The sequence below is a fragment of the Papio anubis genome, chromosome 14, assembly GCF_008728515.1.
Source record: "Papio anubis isolate 15944 chromosome 14, Panubis1.0, whole genome shotgun sequence".
In the NCBI taxonomy this organism is placed as follows: Eukaryota; Metazoa; Chordata; class Mammalia; order Primates; family Cercopithecidae; genus Papio; species Papio anubis.
Genome location: NC_044989.1, coordinates 3,542,758 through 3,562,882, shown reverse-complemented (window position 1 = coordinate 3,562,882; position 20,125 = coordinate 3,542,758). Strand labels below are relative to the sequence as shown.

Genomic DNA, 20,125 nt, shown 5'->3' with positions numbered 1-20,125 from the left:
CCAAAAACCTGTTGAAATTTGTTTAAGACAAGTGAATAGAGATCTGAAGAGAAACGTTTCCAAATAAAATACATGAATGGCCAGGAAGCATATGAAAAGATGCTCATCCTCATTAGTCATCAGGGAAATGCAAATCAAAACCACAGTGAGACACCACCTCACATCCGCTAGGACGACTATAAAACAAAAAGTAAGAGCATGTTGGGAAAGATAGGGAGAAATCAACACTCCTTTATGTGGCTGGTAAGAATGTAAAATATGGCCGGGCGCGGTGGCTCACGCCTGTAATCCCAGCACTTTGGGAGGCCAAGGCGGGCGGATCACGAGGTCAGGAGATCGAGACCATCCTGGCTAACACGGTGAAACCCCGTCTCCACTAAAAATGCAAAAAACTAGCCGGGCAAGGTGGCAGCGCCTATAGTCCCAGCTACTCGGGAGGCTGAGGCAGGAGAATGGCGTGAACCCGGGAAGCAGAGCTTGCAGTGAACCGAGATGGCACCACTGCCCTCCAGCCTGGGCGACAGAGCAAGACTCCGTCTCAAAAAAAAAAGAAAAAAAAAAAGCATGTAAAATATGCAGCACTTTTGGAAAAGCCTAGTAATTCTTCAGTTAAACACAGAGTTATCATATGACCCAGAAAGTCCAATCTTAGGCATATACTCAACAAAAGAAAGCATATGTCCACACAAAATCTTGTACACAAATGTTTACAGCAACATTGTTCAAAATAGCCAGGAGATGGAAAAAACTGTCTGTCAACTAATGAACGGGTAAACAAAATGCGGTAGTGGTTGAGTATCCCTTATCTGCAATGCTTGAGACCAGAAGTGTTTGGATTTCAGTTTTTTAAAAATATTTGCATTATACTTACTGGTAGAGTGTTCCAAATCCAAAATCTGAAATACTCTAGTGAGCATTTCCTTTGAGCATCATGCCAGCACTCAAAAAGTTTTGGATTTTGGAACATTTCAAATTTTGGGCCTTCAGATTTGAGATGCTCAACCCGTCTATCCATACAATGGAATATTAGGCTTACACAAAAAGAAATGGAGCGTTAATACATTTTACAACATGGATGAATCTTGAAAACATTATACTAAGTGGAGGAAGTCAGACACAAAAGACCAGTATTATATAATTCCTATTTATATGAAATGTCCAAAATAGTCAAAACTATCAAGACAGAAAGTAAATTAGTGGTTGCTTCGGGATAGGGAAGATGAGGGATGATAGCTAAAGGATATGGGGTTTCTTTTTGAGGAGATAAAAATGTTCTAAAGGTATGGTGATGATTGCATGTGTCTGTGCATATGCTATACAGCACTGATTGTACACTTCAAATGGGTGAATTGCATGTTAATTATATCACAGTAAAGCTATTAAAAAATAAAATGAGTCATTTGTACATACCACTTCAGCTGCTAATATAACATACTTGTGAAATCTAGTTAGGATCTATCTAATCTAATCTAACTTAGTTCTACCACATCCTAATTTACTTGATAATTTTTCAACAACTACCTATTGATTTGTGGATTAAAACAAGAATTTTCTGGAGCATAAAAAGGGGAAATTACAATCCTGAAATGCTAGAGAGATCAATTACCAAGTCATTTTATATTTTATAAACATATCAACATAAAGTAAAGAAGCCATGGAACTGGAGATAAGTTCATGTCATGATTACCTGGGAAAATGTTGAGTCTGATATGAGTCCATCTCTGCTGGGAATTGACAAGAAAATAGTTGTGGCCAGAAGCAGGGTTTCCTGGCTTAAGCTCTGTCATGGGAACCAAGTAACTCCAGTCATCAGATTTTAGCTAGCAATAAATATAGAAATGTCAGCAATTGCTCTTGAAAACAATACATTCTGTCATCCTATTGCCTCTGTGGGACTTAAGGTGTGGAGATACTTTGGAATAAAAATTAATGATGGATACCTAATGAAACACTTTAATATAAACAGTACATATCAAGCCCCATGTTTAATAAAAAACAGAATAAAGGCCTGTTTTGTTTTCACACTGATCAAAATAGCCAGTGGGTGATGGTGGCAGAGGCTTGCGAATGAAGGACAAGATCTCAGACCCCTCCAAATGTCTTCACGCAGAGGAGTGGTGACGTGAACATTCAAATAAAAACCAAGGTTATTGCCATGCACCATGACATCTGGGGAAATCTGTTGGCCTGAACCTTGCAACCATTTTCTCTAGATTAGCACTTCTCAAACTAACGGCCCTATTTACTGTTGCTGCTATTTACTTTCCTGTCTGTTATGGATCAACATTTCTGTAAAAAACAATACAAACTAATTACTAAATAAATGTAAAAAAAAAACAAGAATGTACCAAAACACAAGCCCTGTTTTTTTTTCCCCCAACTGTTTCTTTTATTAAATTCTCCACACACAAAAGTTACTTCATCAAGTTGACATAAAAAGTGTTTAAAGGCTTACTATCAGTTTCCATACGTGTGCTCATCGGGGCCAGCAGCCATTTGCAGGTGGGTGCTGGTGGAACCCTTTGAGAAGCAGGGCTCCATGTCCCTCATGGGCCATGATGCTCACTCCTCCCAGGCTGAATGAACCACTGAGACGTTTGTAAGGCCACAGTGGGTCAGCAAATGATGTTGGGAGCACCAGGGTTGGGTGTCCCAAAGAATCGCCTTGCACAGCCAGGTGTGCAGAGCAGTTCCCCTACTGTCCTAATAATTGGTGACAAGACCCAATTCATCTGGGGGAGATGTACCTCAGCAATGGCTTCAAACTCCTCGGGAGTGGCTGCGGCTCCTGTCCTGATGCCTCTTTCTGGGATTTCTGGTAGTTTTTCTGTAGCCGGAATGACCATTCGGGATTAAGATTAGGGTTCAAAATCAAAGGGAATCTACTCTCTCGGTGGTTTGCATGGTAATTCTCACTTTGCAAATAACACTAAAGAGATTTCAAAGTATCAAATGATCAAAGTAATGGACACACTTGTTGAAGTTCCTCAATATTTAATATATTAACAGTCATTTCAAAAAATAGTACAAGATGTTTGATACTGCATTTGCTTGTCAAATAGTAAGTGTCATCTCCAAGTTAGCTCAAACTTCAACAAGTTTATCACATCACTAGAGTTTTCAAAGTTGGACTGTGACAAGGTCAATTCCAGGAACACCACCTCTCCCAGTGGCATCCTTAGAATTCATTATGTGGCAATTCAGAAATAGAAGCACTCACAGGCAATTGAGGGGCTTGCCGAAACAATCTTACTCATTTGTCATTGGTCATTTCCGCTTTTAGAGTAGCATCTCTCATAGCATCATTTCCTGTTCAGGTGCCCCAGCTATCTTCGGGGAGCAGGGCCCGTTCATGTCCACAGAGCCTCATGCAGTACTGTGCACATAGCACATTCACTGTAAACTTGCCAACCCACACTGACTTATCTTCCCTAAGTACATGTATAAACACACACATAATTGTACATATTTTTAAAAAATTAATGCTAAAGTCAACATCAGATGATATCAAAGGAATAAAAATACAGGTCTGTGGAGACAAAGTGGCTCCATCTTGGATGTGAATCTGCCATGTTGATGTCTGATTAGCCTCAATCCTGTGAACACGTCCTGATTCCAACTTGATTTACTGTCCTTAGTCCAGAACATGTCAACCTTGATGTTATCGCACAAATTAGAGGCTGTGACACACACAGCCCTCTTCCCTGTTCCGGAGGCTGCCTTCAGTTGTCCCACTGGAGCACACAGACCCTTTCCCTACAGCACGTGAGCCCTGGGTCTCGGGAGTAACAGTGCAGAGATTTACCATCTTGCTGCCGCCCGAGGCCACGCTTCTGTTCGTAAGTTCCCCCAATAAAACACTCATTACCAACAAATTGGACTTGTCGGCCTCTTTCTTTGGTTTCTTGGTTTCTTTGGCACCTGGGGTCTGCTCTATGTACATGGCCCTTTCACAGAATATGTCTCATTTATAGAGCCTGCGGGATTCATAGGCCCAGCATTCCAAGATGCAGATAGAAACCCTTGCCAAAAATGCCATAGCAGCTGCCCCATCACACACACCGGGACAGCCCAAAGCAGGGCTGGTGCTGCTCACCCTACAGCTGTCCCAGACCTGGCTCCACATCACCCGGGTCATCTGAGGCACAACCCACTCCCTCCCACCCACCCAGCAACCTGCTCACCCACATTCCAGGGATGATGGCCTGCCTCTGCGTGAAGCTGAAGGATCGTGGGAATGATAAAATCTATATCCGGCTGTTAACACTGTTAAGCCACAAATCAAAAACCACAGAGCGCTCTATTAGGAGTCCTAATCCTACAGCTCCGTTACAGTAAAGTAGCCATAGTCAAGTTCCTGAAGCTGTCTGGGTCGTACGGAAAGGGAGCAATTGTGGGGGTGTGGCTGGCCAGAGGAGCCATGTGACCTCATAATTCTGATTTTGGGGACAGTGGTTCCTAAGGCACCTTCTTCCAAGTTTGCTGCTTGAATTGACATTCGAGGAGCGTAATCTCCCGTGAAATAAGAAACGTCCACGTCGAAGGCCCGGATGACTCCTTGGATCCCCAACCTGAGGACGCACCAGTCATGACCTGAGCAACACAGAGGACAAGAGCAACCTCGTTAGGGCCGACGCAGCAGATGCTGCATGCAAGGCAGCGCACCCCACACGCACCTGACCCACAGCGGGGGCCACTTCCGCCCATCACAGGAAAACCTGTTTGGGGCGGTTCCTAGCTAATATGACTGCAGGATCTCTCATAACCTGGCCGCATGTGACCACCATTTCCCAACAGAAATCCTCAGGTCTAGTCAGACCAGAACATCCGTAGGCTGAGATCCAGGAAGACCTGACTCTGGTTCCAAATGGATCATTTCCTATGACTGTCCTTGGCAAATTACTCACCTCTTACAGTAGAGAATCTCATTTTCTCAACTGTAAATTAGGGATGCCATTAGCTTCCATAAAGCTTAGACCGGGTAGTGTGATGTAGAAAGCACCTCGCCAAGCTCAGCAGGTAGTAAGCAGAGCTGGTTCTCCTGCAGACACTGTGTTCGTTGTCATCTCAAGCTCAGGAATTGCCATAGCACCCTTCAGCCTCCAGCCCCACCACTGGTCAGACACCTGCCTGCGTCTACCAAAGCCTTCAGAGTCTTGACGTTAAGTCTGCCACTATGGAGTTCTTGGTTATTTGCTGCCAGATATAAACCCACCTTAAAATGTCCAGATTTGTTAGAAACTAATACTGCCTCAAGTACTGTAGAAAGATAGAAAACTAGAAATATCAAATATTTCTGTAATACTTGAGAGAGTAGCAAGTAAAAATCCAATTACCAACCTAATGCCTGGATTTGTTTGCTTTTCTTCAACTTCAAGAGGTATATTTTGATTGAGACTGAGTAGTAGCAATGAACAAAAATTGCATAAAATCGTAAAAGACAGTGGGTACAGTGTTGAGAACAGACCCTGGCCCGGTCCCCAGCTTATCTTGCTGGCAGTGTGCCCTGGGCTGAGTCCAGGAATCTGTTTCCATGGCGGTAAAACGGAGATAAGGAGACCTACTCCAGAAGACTGTAGTGAGGACCCAGAAGATGCGCGCTGCCTAATGTCTGCCACAGTGCTCAGTGAGACCACTCTTTTTCCATCCGCAGACCTCACCAGGGTTTTCATTTTCCCAACAAAGTGCTTCTCACCCTTTGTGCCTGGTGGGACGTCAGTGATCCGGGCTCAGGCCGCCCCTTCCTGACTTAGAGCCTGATGTTCAGATAAGGACATCCAAGATTACAGAGCATTCCAGGGCCCCATGTTAAAGCTGACCCAAAGTAGACCCTGGCTTTGCAACAGCCCCTGTTTTTAATTTTGCAGCGTCAGATGCACTGCGATGAGCTAGCCATTGTTATTACCTGGAATCCTTTTCCTCCTGGTCTCCCAGCCATCCATCCATTTCCCAAACTCAGTATATTCACGCTCTTTAAAGCACGGGCTGTCACTCTAGGGCAAAGACACACAACAAAGTAATCATTAGCATTCATGTGATCTCCTGGCTTCCAACAAGTCCACTTCTGTCCCACAGGGCCAGAGGAACGGTGCAAATGGGTCTAGGGGAGCCTCTGCCACCACCTTCATGCCCAGCTAGCCCCTTCCAGATTGAGGGATGCCTCCACTTTTATCATCTTCAGAAAAAGAAATGTTACTTCTTTGTGGGCCTCAGCACACAGAATTGACCACTGATAGCAGCAGGAACAACCACATCGCCAGGCACTCTGTGGGCCAACAGCAACCTACATGGGTATTAAAGTGAGAGAGGCTGGTCAGATTTCCACGCAGGCCAGGTAGACTATTCAATAAGGAATCCATCCAAAGTCATAGGAAGAGCAGGCTGGAGACTCAGGGTCCAGCTGAACCCACAAAGCACACTCTGCAACCCCTGAGGAACGCATGGTCTCTGGTGCCCCACAAAGTCTCCTTAGACAGCTGAGCGCACTTCTTCATCTTCCAGAACGAGGAGAGTAAACGCATCCTTGCAGGAGTGTCCTGAAGTTGAAATAGCCGACATGAAAGACCCTGGAATAGTGTGGATGCTCAGAAATTGTTGTGCTTGGTGGGCGGCCCAGCGTGGGGATACTTTCCCTGTTTCCATCAAGTCGTGCAAAGAGGATCTTACGTTACTGTTTAGGGAAGCTCCCCAGGCAGGAGCACAGGAAGGGACTAGAGGTAGCAGGGCCAAGGGTGGAGGAATGCTCTGATGGGAGCTGCTGCATAAGACACTAACCAAGGATCCTACCAGACTCCCTGGTGTGCCAACCCGCCCAGCCTCCCAGGCAGGGGACCCATGGCCAACGGTACCCACCCTCCTGTGCCTCAGTGCTCCTCCTCTGTCACAGGCAAATAGCCATCGTGCTATCTACCTCCTCCGGCTGTTGTCAGCCTTAAGTGTGCCTGGCACATGGTACGTCCACTTCCTGGGTTCAAGCAATTCCCCTGCCTCAGCCTCCCAAGTAGCGGGACAACAAGTGCCCGGCTAATATTTGTATTTTAGTAGAGATGGGGTTTCATCATGTTTCACCCGGCCAATCAAATCACATCTTAAAGATAGCACACACTGGCCGGGCACGGTGACTCATGCCTGTAATCCCAGCACTTTGGGAGGCCGAGGCAGGCGGATCACGAGGTCGGGAGTTCGAGATCAGCCTGGCCAACATGGTGAAACTCCATCTCTACTAAATAAAAGAAAAAAAAATTAGGTGGGCGTGGTGGCACACGCCTGTAATCTCAGCTACTCGGGAGGCTAAGGCAGGAGAATTGCTTGAACCCAGGGAGGTGGAGGTTGCAGTGAGCTGAGATTGCCTCAAGGCACTCCAGCCTGGGCAAGGGAGTGAGACTCAGTCTCAGAAAAAAAATAAAATAAAATAGCGCACATTACTGCAGCCTTCCCATTACTCATCAAGAAGTGCAAAATTCTGCTCTGAACCCAGAAGGAGAAACGAAGGTACACCTCCCACTTAAACCCCAGACGTCCAAGGCCCCAAACTTGCTGGTGTTTCGTTCTGGTGGTAGGTTGATTGTTTCGGGTGTGTTGCTGCCACTGCTGCTGTTGTGTTTGGACTGACACTGCAGGTGTGAGGGAAGTTGGAGACACACGCTACTGAACCAGTGGCAGGAAAACGTACTGTTGTAAAAGTGGCTCATGCCACGTGATGACAGGTGTGTTCTTAACAAAAGAGAAAAACCAAGCACCAGTCCCAGGTATAACCCGCACATGTGCACACACACTTGTATGAGGATGTTTTCAATACCTGCAAAATGTCATCAACTTAAATGTGTACCAACAGGGAAAGGGGGCCATAAATTGGGCCACGATGACACGGGCAGTTGTTGTTCAGCAGCTAAGAGGGTGGCCTAGGTGTACACGCATCAGCACAGATGGAATTCACAAACACGCAGTGAGAAAAGCAAGTTTAGGGCCGGGCACGGTGGCTTACGCCTGTAATCCAGTCATTTGGGAGGCCGAGGCAGGAGGATTGCTTGAGCCCGGGAGCTAGAGATCTCATCTCTACATAACATTTAAAACTTAGCTGGGCATGGTGGCACATGCCTGAAGTCCCAGTGAGGCAGGAGGACCACTTGTGCCCAGGAAGTCGAGGCTGCAGTGAGCCATGACCGCACCACTGCACCCCAGCCTGACAGCCTGATCAGAGCCAGATCCTGCCCCACCCCCACCAAACAAAGTGCAGAATGTTAAGTGCTTTGTGAAAGTATGTATATAAATTTTAAAATGTAAAATATATATTTATGAATATATGTGTATTTAAGTGTATAAAATACATTAGAATTCTCTGCAACGGACTGAACGTTTGTCCCCCACCAAAATTCGTATGTTGAAGCTTAATCCCCAAAGTGATGCTATTCGGAGATGAGGACTTTGGGAGGTGATGAGGTCACAAGGGTGGAGCCCCCATGATGGGATGATTGCCCATCGGGAGGAGGTGGGAGATGACCTGCTTCCCCTCTCTTTTCTGTCACCTGAGGGTATCACCGGCAGGTGGCCATCCCAAGAGGGCCCTCAGCAGATGCTGGAGCCGCTGCTGTCTCAGGCTCGGTCTCAGACTTCCAGCCCCCAGAACTTCAAGAAATCACTGTGTTTAAGCTACCACGGTAGCATCTGCGGTATTTTGTGTTAGCAGCCCCGACAGACTAATGCATTCTCCCATCCTACAACAGTGTTAATGGTGGAAAGGGAGGGGGTGGACTGGCACTCAAGTTGAATGTGAAAGGTGAACTTCACATTTATCTGTAATGTTATTGTTTCCAAAAAGGAGAAATATATATATCTCTCTCATGTGATTTTATGGTGTGACTATACATACACATATGTATGTGTGTGTGTTTATATGTGTGCACATATACATATGCTCAAGTATAAAATATAAGAAAGAGTGCCCCACCCTGTCTCTCCCACGCCACTTCCAAGCCCACCTCTGTCTTCACAGATAATCACATCTCACTGTTTGATGTATGCACCTTCAAACTTTGTTTTATGCTCATAAAATATACATGGATCTCTCTTGTTGCCAGTGAATGGAGAGCCTGCTTTTTTTTATTTTTTATTTTTTATTTTTTTGAGACAGGGTCTTACTCTGTCACCTAGGCTGGAGTGCAGTGGCATGATGACAGCTCACTGCAGCCTCGATCTCATGGGCTCAAGCAATCTTCCCAGCTCAGCCTTCTGAGTAGTGGGGACTACGGGTACACACAGCCATGCCTGGATAATTTTTTTTATTTTCAGAAATGGGGTCTTGCTTTGTTGCCCAGGCTGGTCCCAAACTCCTAGGCTCAAGTGATCCTCCTGCCTTGGCCTCCCAAAGTGCTGGGATTACAGGTGTGAGCCACGGTGCCAGGCTGAACTCATTCTAGTAGCCACATAATAGTCCATATCTGGAAAAGCTATAATTTCTTGAGTTCCCTGTCAATCAGTGAACATTTAGATTGGTTATCGCCTCTCCAAACAATACCAGAATGAATGTTTTCTACCTATTTTTTGCCCACTTGTGCAAACGATGTAAATCTGTGGAACAACTAGGTCAAGGCAGGCATGCATTTCAGTATTTCAAAGATCGGACCTGTGGTAAAATGGTAAGAGCTTTGGCATTTAGTAACTGCATGACCTAGAAAAAGTTCGATTCACATTTCCCTTTCTCATTTTATTTTCACTTTCTCCTGGGGAATAGGTAAGTTAACACTATAAGGTGCCCTCTCAGGGCCATAGATCAGCTTGCTCTGGACCCAGCCAGGTCCTGCCCAGACAGAGAGCAACCACTTCACCAGGGTAACCAGATGGCCGCTGCCCACGGTGGAGGCCCAGAGGCCCCAGCCACAGTCACGCATGCTGTACGTGGGCACTAACTCGATGTGCACCTGTGTTTGTCTCTCCGCGCAGAAGAACTTGCATCTCCACACTGGGTATGACAGAGGAGCAGGACTACAGCAGAGCTGCCATTTCTTCCCTATGTTCGTCAGCATTTTCTCTATTTTTTTTAATAAGCTGTCCTGCACTTTTATAATTAGGCAGGTAAAACATTTCCCAGAAAACTCAAGACATAGATCTGTTTTCTTCCCAACACAGACGATGAAATTCACCTTAGCCAGAAGAGCAGTATTTGAGGACCTCAGAATTTTCCCCATGAAACAATGCAGTCCTGAATTCTTTGCAGTCCCTGTCTCTGCTATGTTTTGGCGTGAGTTCACGCTGATTTGCATGTCTTTCTAACGTTCTAATATGCTAATTTGCCGGTGCACATCACATGACTCCATCCCAAATATACAGATAGATTTTAATCAACACGGCTGCATGGATTTCTCTGCATCAACCCTTTACGTTGCAGAATTGCCAATTTACAATACCTTTATGAGGTTTTCTGCAGGAGCAAAAAAGTCATCTGTTGCAAATAAAATCTAGACAAAGAAAGAAAGAAGTAAAGATAAAGTAACCATAAATCTGAAACCATTTTGTTTCATTCCCTAGTGAAACATTATGAGATGAAGTAAAAAGAAAACATGAAATCACCTAGGGGAAGCGACAGAATCTGCAGTTAAGCCACAACGCCTTTAAATGCTTCCATTTCATTGCCTGCCTCCTCCTTCATCTTCTCCTCCCACCCTTTTTCCTGATTCTCCTTTACCACCTGGAGGTAAGATCACTAACTTCTTACACTCAGGAAGCAAATAAACCAACTTTCTTTTTTTCATGAACCAGAGGTTTTGTGGTACTTTTACAAACAGAGCAATGACCAAAAAAACTCTGGGTCACATATGCAGTTGGTGCCTCTTGTTCTCCCACAAGGGCCACCATAGGTCACCCTGCAGGTGGGCTGTCCGGGTCATTCGTCCACCAAAGCAGGATCATTTTGAGAGTGAGGCTGGTGATACTAATTGTACACCCAGAAAACAAGGTAAACCAGATTTTCCTGAGCAAAACAGGCTGTGGTGGTCACCCACCCAACCCAGGACTCCATGGCCACTGCAGCCTGGAGGGCACCCTGCCCCAGGCTCTGACTCCAGCCCAGGAGTTCAAAAGGCAGGAAGGACGAGCTGTTTCAGAGCTGCCGGCTGTTTGGGTGGCAGAGCGGAGGGGAGACCTGATGTGCGGGGGTTGACCTGTGCCAGGGTTCAAATGGCAGGTAGGTGGACATATCAGGGTCCCCCTGTTCCAGATCTCTCAGAAGCCTTCCCAGGGCACATGGGGCCTCTCCTACCTCTCCAGACTCATGCTCCCAACTCTCCTCACAAACGCCCGGCGTGTTCTTGAAACACTGAGCCACCTGGAGCATGTGGGCTCCCTTGCTCTCCTCACAGACACCTCTGCCCGAACCACCCTGCACCTCATCCCTGCCCACCAGCTGCTCTCCAGTGAGTCACCTCCAGTAGCACTCAAGTGGCCCTTCCCCACCCCTCCCACCCCAATCCCCCCAGGCTGCCCATGGCTGGAGTCCACATGCTCCCCCAGCACCCTGGCCTTGTGCCAGTCACAGGGCTGGTCTGGACTTACATCTGTCTCCCTGCTAGAGTGTAAGCTTCCTGGGGGCAGGCACAGGGCCTTCCCTTTCTGTACCAGACACACTACTTCTGAGCGCAGCCTGTACCCCCCAGCACCTCTGCACATTATGTTTAATGAGTTATCCAGGTGACCCTCATTACACACTAGAGCTAGAGGACCTCCAATTTAACTAGACCCAGAGCACCTCTGATCTAACTAGAGCCAGAGGACCACTGATCTAACTAGAGCCAGGGGACATCCGATCTAACTGGAGCCAGAGGACCATCGATCTAACTAGGAGCCAGAGGACCTCCTCCTGACCCACTAGAGTCAGATAGGACCACCCATCTAACCTTCCAATCCAGAGGACCACAGGATCACCCCCAATCCAGAGGACCCTCCCGACCCGATCTAACTAGAGCCAGAGGACCACCGATCTAACTAGAGCCAGAGGACCACTGATCTAACTAGAGCCAGGGGACATCCGATCTAACTGGAGCCAGAGGACCATCGATCTAATTAGAGCCAGAGGACCTCCGATCTAACTAGAGTCAGAGGACCTCCGATCTGACTGGAGCCAGAGGACCTCCGATCTAACTCGAGCCAGAGGACCACCGATCTAACTCAATCCAGAGGACCTCCGATCTAACTCGAGCCAGAGGACATCCGATCTAATTCGATCTAGAGGACCTCCAATCCAACTAGAGCTAGAGAACTGTCAGCCTATCCAGAGCAGAGGACCACAGTCTGTCCTCTAGTGAAACACACAAAACCTAAGGCAGTGTTGTCCTTGCTGAGAATTGTCACCAATTTAAGATACATTCTTTGGAAGTCTTTCTCACTAACGGGTTTCCTTGGGCAGGCCAACCCTTCAGACTGATTCTTGTTGATTCTTGCATGAGGTTCTCTGCACTGTTCAATTGTGCCCTTAGCACAGATGCCTTAAACCCTTGTTCTGGCCATGAGAGACCCACTTACTTTTCCTCCTACGGACTCAGATGCCATGTCCGTCAGCTGGGTGAAGTCCAGAAACCGGGTCAGTCTTCCCTCCTTCGGAGCATCAGCCATGCTTCCTGGAAAGGAGAGGGCAGTTCGGTCAACCTCGGGGCTGTGGGAGTGAGTGAGACCCCGTCTAGGCTCCTGACGCTAAGGTTTGAGACGTTCAAAAGTCAGGCAGTGACAGAACTGGACGTACTGTCAACTGGACCTGACAGGTGCCCTCTGCACAATGAGGTTGAGCTAAAAAGGGACTTTGCATAAACACACTGAAACGGGGAAGGAATTAGAGCATGGCTTCCTTCTAAAGCATTTAAAAATAAAATATCACTAACTATACAAACCCTATTGCCACAAAATGCAAAGTTTTCTTTTATTGTTTAAAAGGGAGAGACCATTTAATTTTGAAAAGAATAACTTGCTTTTAATAGTCTTTGAAGCCATTCAAAACACACGTATTGAGACCCTGGGTGGCAGGCCCTGGCGAGACGTGGAAAACAGCAGAGCCCACCCGCCCACAAGAGCACCCCCACGCGGGAACAGATGTCCACCGACACGCAGGCCAGGCCACGCTCTGGAGCCAGCAGAAACTGAGCCACAGAGACGGGGCCAGCGAGGGAGATTCGGGGCCATGTGGCCATGGCGGATCCTAACATGGGACTTAGTCCAACTCCCCAGCACCCTCGTGTTGAGGTTGAGAAAGCAGAGATTTGGAGAAATGGAAAGAGACCATGAGGGAGGCGGGGAGAGTCTGGCCTGACCCCAGGGCCTCCCCGCCCCTAAGCCAAGAGGTGGTCTTTGTTCCTAGCCCTTTGTTCTACCCCTCAGGGTGAAAGACAAAAACTACACAAAAACACCTCACTAAGAATTATACTCATTCACAAAAGAAAGAATACAAACAGTCCACGGACGTGAGAAGTCAGCTCTTCCTTGAAATTACAGGAATATAATTAATTCTAAAATACCATTATGCCTATGAAACGGACACTTTTTTAAAGCAAACAGGCACTTCCATAGTCTGTGGTGAGGAGCACGAACGGGAACAGCCCCTCCAGGGTGATTTGGTCACACTTGCGGGTGGAAGGTGCTCCTGACATCCTGATTCGCTGGTTCTTCCCCGAGTCTTGGTGCCGAAGCCCCTGGGCTCACTGGAGTCTCCTCCTCCTGTGCCCTCATCCCCTGGTGATGTCAACCAGAGTCATGGCTCCTAAGATCATCCACACTTCAATTATCCCCAAACGCAGAGCGCCTTCCCGACATGAATTTTCATCTGCCAACTCAAAACATCTCCCCTTGGATGTTGAATCAAATCTCAAAGCCGACAGTTCCAAGCCTCAGCTCTGGCTCTCCCTCAGCCTGCCCCATTGCAAAAACATCTCCCCTTGGATGTTGAATCAAATCTCAAAGCCGACAGGTTCAAGCCTCAGCTCTGGCTCTCCCTCAGCCTGCCCAGTCTCCCACCTCTGGGAGGAGCAGCTCCAACCTCCTGGTCACTCCAGCAAAAGCCTTGGCAGCACCTTCAGATCCCTTCCTCACACCCACAGTCTGTGCAGCATCCTGTCCACCTGCCTGTTGGACTCAGAACATGGAATTATCTTTGTTATTGATTTGTTTATTTATTTATTTATTTATTTATTTATTTATTTATTTTTATTTTTGAGATGGAGTCTCCCTCTGTCGCCCAGGCTGGAGTGCAGTGGTGCAATCTCAGCTCAATGCAACCTCCACCTCTCGGGTTCAAGCGATTCTCTTGCCTCAGTCTCCCAAGTAGCTGGGATTACAGGTGCCCACCACCACGCATGGCTAATTTTTGTTTTGGGGGTGGTTTTTTGAGATGGCGTCTTGCTCTGTCATCCAGGCTGGAGAGCAGCAGCATGATCTCAGCTCACTGCAACCTCCGCCTTCTGGGTTCAAGCAATTCTCCTGCCTCAGACTCCCGAGTAGCTGAGATTACAGGTGCTCACCACCATGCCTGGCTAATTTTTTTGTATTTTTAGTAGAGACTGGGTTTCACCATGTTAGCCAGGATGGTCTCCATCTCCTGACCTCGTGATCCACCCTCCTCGGCCTCCCAAAGTGCTGGGATTACAGGCGTGAGCCACCGCGCCTGGCCATAATTTTTGTATTTTTAGTAAAGATGAGGTTTCACCAGGTGGCCAAGTTCGTCTCAAACTCCTGACCTTAGGTGATCCACCCTCCTTGGCCTCCCAAAGTGCTGGGATTACAGGTGTGAGCCACTGTGCCTGTCCGGAATTATCTTCTAAACTGTCTGAGAAGGAAGGAAGTATATGAGGGCAAAGGTGAAGCAAAATGGGCCGTGTGCTGGTGACCATTGTTACCGCTGGACAGTGGGAACATTCAGGGACCATCTGGTATTTTTACCCACCACGGGTATGTTTGAAATCTTTCACAATCAAAGTCATACACGTGGCCAGGAGTGGTGACTCATGCCTATAATCCCAACACTTTGGGAGACCAAGGTGGGCAGATCACCTGAGGTCAAGAGTTCAAGACCACCCTGGCCAAAACCCTGTCTCTACTAAAATTAAAAAATCAACCAGGCGTGGTGGCGGGTGCCTGTAATCCCAGCTACTTGGGAGGCTGAGGCAGGAGAATCACTTGAACCCAGGAGGCGGAGGTTGCAGCGAGCTGAGATTGCACCACTGCACTCCAGCCTGGGTGACAAAGCAAGACTCCATCTCAAAAAAAAAAAAGTCATGCACATTATGCATATTACACATTCACAGAGGCAGAGAGGGAGACAGAGGAGAGACACTGGCACCATCTCTCTCCTGGGTAAAGAAATATCCCCAACATATGTGCCCCTGCCTGTCTACAAGCTGTCCTTAGCCCAGTCCCAGAACAAGCTTTCAAAAACAAAAGTCATTCCCCATTCACTCAGAATAAAAGCTGCTCTCCTCACCTGTGCCCCAAGCACCTCCCTCACCTAGGGCCCTTTCCCCTCTGTCCTGCCTCTGTGACTTTGCAAAAGTGGTTCCCTCTGCCAGGAATGCTCTTCCCCACACAGCTGTGTGTCTGCTCCTTGCCTCCCTCCAAGCTTTTGCCTGACAATCACCTCCTCAGCAACACTGCGCTGACCTCCTGTTTACAGGTCAGCCCTCACACCCCCAGGCATCCCAACACGCCTTACCCGGCCTGCCTTTGTTCCCACATAACACGAGCACACACGCCACTGCTTCTCCATGGTATTTACTATCATCCAGATGCGGTGGCTCACGCCTGCAATCCCAGCACTTTGGGAGGCCTAGGCAGGCAGATCACCCAAGGTCGGGAGTTTGAGACCAGCCTGACCGATATAGAGAAACCCCGTCTCTACTAAAAACACAAAGATTAACTAGGCATGGTGGTGCATGCCTGTAATCCCAGCTACTTGGGAGGCTGAGGCAGGAGAATCGCTTGAACCCGGAAGGCAGAGGTTGCGGTGAGCCAAGATCATGCCATTGCACTCCAGCCTGGGCAACAAGGGCGAAACTCCCTCTCAAAAAAAAATATATACACACACACACACACACACACACACATATACATATATACACATATACATATACACACATACATATACATATATACACATATACTATATATACACATACATATATATACACACACATACATATATATACACACACACACACATATATATACTGCCTTTCCGGATTAGATGCACACTCCACACCAGCAGTAGTTTTGCTTTGTTCACTGGTGTGTCCCTAGTGAACCCCCTAACATTTACCGTGAGTTCACAGGAATGTCATGCACTGTTCATACAGTTTATCTCATTTCAATCATCAGAACAACCTGCGATTTTGGTATCATTCACATTCTACAAGTGAAAAGGAAAGCATCTTTGAGAGATCAAGTAAATTGTCAAAGCCCGCAGCTGCAAAGTGAACCATGTGGCCAACCGCGATGTATACAAACGTGACTGACAGCGGAAAGCCCCTAGAAGGGCACTGGAGCACGACGAGTGTCACGGGAGTGTTGGTTCAACAAACTCCACCTGCTTCTGTGCTCATTCATTCAGCAGCGTGTGCAGAGCTCCCAGATGCGCAGACGCCGTGCCCAGGGCTGAGCGTGCACATGCTCTTGGGTGGCTCATGGTGCAGTGGAGGGGACAGACGAGTGGTGACCATCCCAGGGAATGCGGTGACAGAGGGGCCCTCGAGGTGCAGCGGGGAACTGAAGACACACACTCAGTGAGCTCTGCTGGCTCAGGAACCTCCCTTTAGGAGTGGACGCCAGGCGGGGCAGTGCAGGGAAGGACAGACAACCAGGCAGGGGAGACCATGGGTGTGGCCACGGAGGCCGGTGGCCCAGGGAACCACAGGGGCTGATGGTGTCTTTGCTGGGACCCACATTGTCCAATCTGGAAGCCACTGGCCACAGCTGGGTATTTAACAAATTTAAACTTCAGTTACTTGAAATTATATACAACTCCAAATCCAGTTCCTCCTTTGCTCTGGCCACATTTCGTGTGCTCCCTAGGCCTGCGGTCTCCCTGCTGAGCAGCGCAGGTCTGGAACAGGCCTGTCATCAAAGAGAATTTTACTGGACTGTGCTGGAAAAACTCCAAAAAGATTACAGTGCAGAGCCCACCCACCACAGTCGCCCCCACCATGCAATGCAGAATTTAAAACAGCGCTAAACCGCCACACACACACACAACCTACAGACTGGCTGGAATTAAAATCGCGTCTTCACAGAGCTCTTAGCAACATTGCAGCCCACTCATCACGGCTGGGTGATGCTACTGTGCGGTGCACTGTTTGCTGTGTCCCAGCACTAGCCTGGCTGAGCACGGTGGGGAGGCTGTGGGTTGAAGGGTGTAGATGCTGAGGCTGCAGCATGGGCAGCTTATAGACTAAGCAGCCTGGCTTTGGCCTGTGGGTCTCACCAAGGCCCCTGGCTCGCCCTGCACACAGCTCTTCATCATCGTCCTCTGTTCCATGCAAAATCACGGAGCGCCAGGCCAGTCACGGGCACACAGCAGAGGCTTGCCGACGACGTGATACGCTGAGTCATTACGGAACACTGGAGACACCAACGGTTCTCTGGAAACAGCTTAACTTTTTCCCCATCAGCTCCAGCAAGCTCACTATGCCCTGGTACAGAGCGCTCAAGCATTCTGCCTAAGTCAATAATGTAATGTTCCCTCCCAGCCACCCCCGTGTGATGTGTGAAGCCAGGGGTCCTGGTAACGTGGGGCATGACCCACTCCGTCTGTATTGATCAGCTTCCCTGGGAAGCAGAGGGCACCGGAGGTGCAGGCTGGCCTTTGGTGTGTACAGTCTTTCATCTTTTCCTTTGGTGTGCCTCCGATAACCTACACAGAGCATTCCATCTCACATGCATGTAGCAGAGGCTGTAAATTCAACAGAGAAAGAGATCAAAAGAAGAGAAAAGCATTTACACCCTTCCTCAAGGTAACAGCAGCCTCCATGCTTCATTCTGTGTAGCCCCACCCCACTGAAGCTCACACTCAGCTTAGACAGTAAAACACTTCAATTTGTCCCAGAATCCCATGACTGGGTATATACCCAAAGGAATATAAATAGTTCTACTATAAAGATAAATGCACGTGTTATGTTCATTGCAGCACTATTCACAATAGCAAAGACACGGAATCAACCCAAATGCCCATCAATGATAGACTGGATAAAGAAAATGTGGTACATATACACCATGGAATACCACGCAGCCGTAAAAAGGAATGAGATCATGTCCTTTGCAGGAACATGGGTGGATCTGGAAGCCATTATCCTCAGCAAACTAATGCAGGAACAGAAAACCACACAGCACATGTTCTCACTCATAAGTGGGAGCTGAACAATGAGAACACACGGACATAGGGAGGGGAACATCACACACTCAGGCCTATCAGCAGGCTGCGGGGAGGAAGAGCATCAAGACAAACAGCTAATGCATGTGGGGATTAATACCTAGGTGATGGGTTGATCTGTGCAGCAAACCACCGTGGCACACATTTACCTAAGTAGCAAACATGCACATCTGCACATGTATCCCAGAACTTATAATAAAATAAAATAAAAAACACTTCAACTCAGTACTTCAAAAAAAAAAAAAAAAAGGGAAAAGAATGGTCCCTCTGGAAATGTTTCTCTTTGGGAAATAAATAAGTTAAAAGCTCATCTTCAGAAAACGTTAGTCAGTGTAGTGATGCCATCTACAGCCGATGCCGCCAAGCAGACAGGACCTTTCCAGGATCCGTCCCGCTGCCACAGGCGCCACCCAGGTCAACAGGCAGGCTGGCTCATGAAACCTGTTATTCAAACGGGGTGAACACACTCCTCAACCTCATTACAAATATTTTCATATATAAGTATATATTTATATATATTTGAGGTGCCATTTGTGGTACCTCAGAAGCCATAACTGTTTTCAAGACTAAGTTTGTTTTTTCAGATGAAATCTAGCATTTGGAAACATCTGGTTTGGGGGGATTTTGGTTTTTTTTTTTTTTTGGAGACAGAGTCTTCCTTTGTTGCCCAGGTTGGAGTGCAGTGACACGATCATAGCTCACTGCAGCCTCAAACTCCTGGGCTCAAGTGATCCTGCCACCTCAGCCTCTGAGTAGCTGGGATTACAGCTGGCACCACCACACCAAACCACAGTTTTACATTTTTTGTAGCGACAGGGTCTCACTATGTTGCCCAGGCAGGTCTTGAACTCGTATTTTGAAGCGATCCTCCCACCTGAGCCTCCCAAAATGCTGGGGTTACAGGCATGAGTCACAACACCTGGCCAGAAACATCTGCCTTAATTGGCAGAAATGAATTTAAATTGGGGTGAAAAATTCTCCATAGCCTTTGTCCCTAGGCTTCCCACGAGTCGATGTCCACTCACTGGCCCCTGTGCCTGCAAGCTTCTCTAGAGAACGGGAGTTGCAAAGGGACCTTTTCAGCAGCTTCCAAGAAGTATGTCCTTAAACTGTTTTTATTATTCTCTTGGCCAAGCTCCATTTGCAGTTGAGACTCTGCTACTCAAAAGTGCTTAAAATGTGTCACCTTGAGATAAAAGCAACACAAACAGACCCTTGTAAAATCCTGCAGAGGAGGCACCATAGAGATAAGTTTCAAAGGCACATTCACCTCCGGTTGAATAAACTGCCTCCATTTAATAGAAGCTGCAGGGTGGCAAAGTGGTGGCAGGGGTATAAAATTCAGCCACCGTTTGCTCTGCAGCCACTCATATCCTTTTCTACCACTTTGTCTTTAGGCAAAAAAGACAGACCTTTAACTAAGAGAGATGCCCCACCACGCAGTGCTGGGCACGAGCCTCACGCGGTTTGGTGCCGGTAGTGGTTGTCTATGTGTTCCACGGTCGCACTGACACAGGAACCACTTGCCATACGTGGTATTTAAATTTAAATCTAATGACATTCAAAATCCAGTTCTTTCAGTCATGTGAGCCACATTTGACGTGCTAGGAAGTTACATGTGGCTGATGGCTACTGTACTGAACGGCACAGAAGAGATTTTCCATCATTACAGAAAGTTCTATCAGACAGTGCAGGTGTGTGGTTTTACAAAGCATCTCCTTGTGCATGTTATAG

General features: G+C 47.5%; 1 protein-coding gene across 1 annotated transcript in view; it reads right to left on the bottom strand.

Annotated features, from left to right (window-relative positions):
- The window catches only part of ALLC (allantoicase), a 43,903-nt gene that overhangs the window by 18,203 nt on the left and 5,575 nt on the right, over positions 1-20,125 (bottom strand). Inside the window, exons 2-7 of the mRNA XM_003908233.4 lie at positions 12,514-12,608; positions 10,404-10,454; positions 5,906-5,993; positions 4,468-4,593; positions 2,748-2,827; positions 1,688-1,820 (exon numbers count right to left, since the gene is read on the bottom strand). Of these exons, the coding sequence (XP_003908282.1) occupies positions 1,688-1,820; positions 2,748-2,827; positions 4,468-4,593; positions 5,906-5,993; positions 10,404-10,454; positions 12,514-12,603 (568 nt within the window). The 5' untranslated portion in view covers positions 12,604-12,608. The remainder of the gene's footprint in view (positions 1-1,687; positions 1,821-2,747; positions 2,828-4,467; positions 4,594-5,905; positions 5,994-10,403; positions 10,455-12,513; positions 12,609-20,125) is intronic.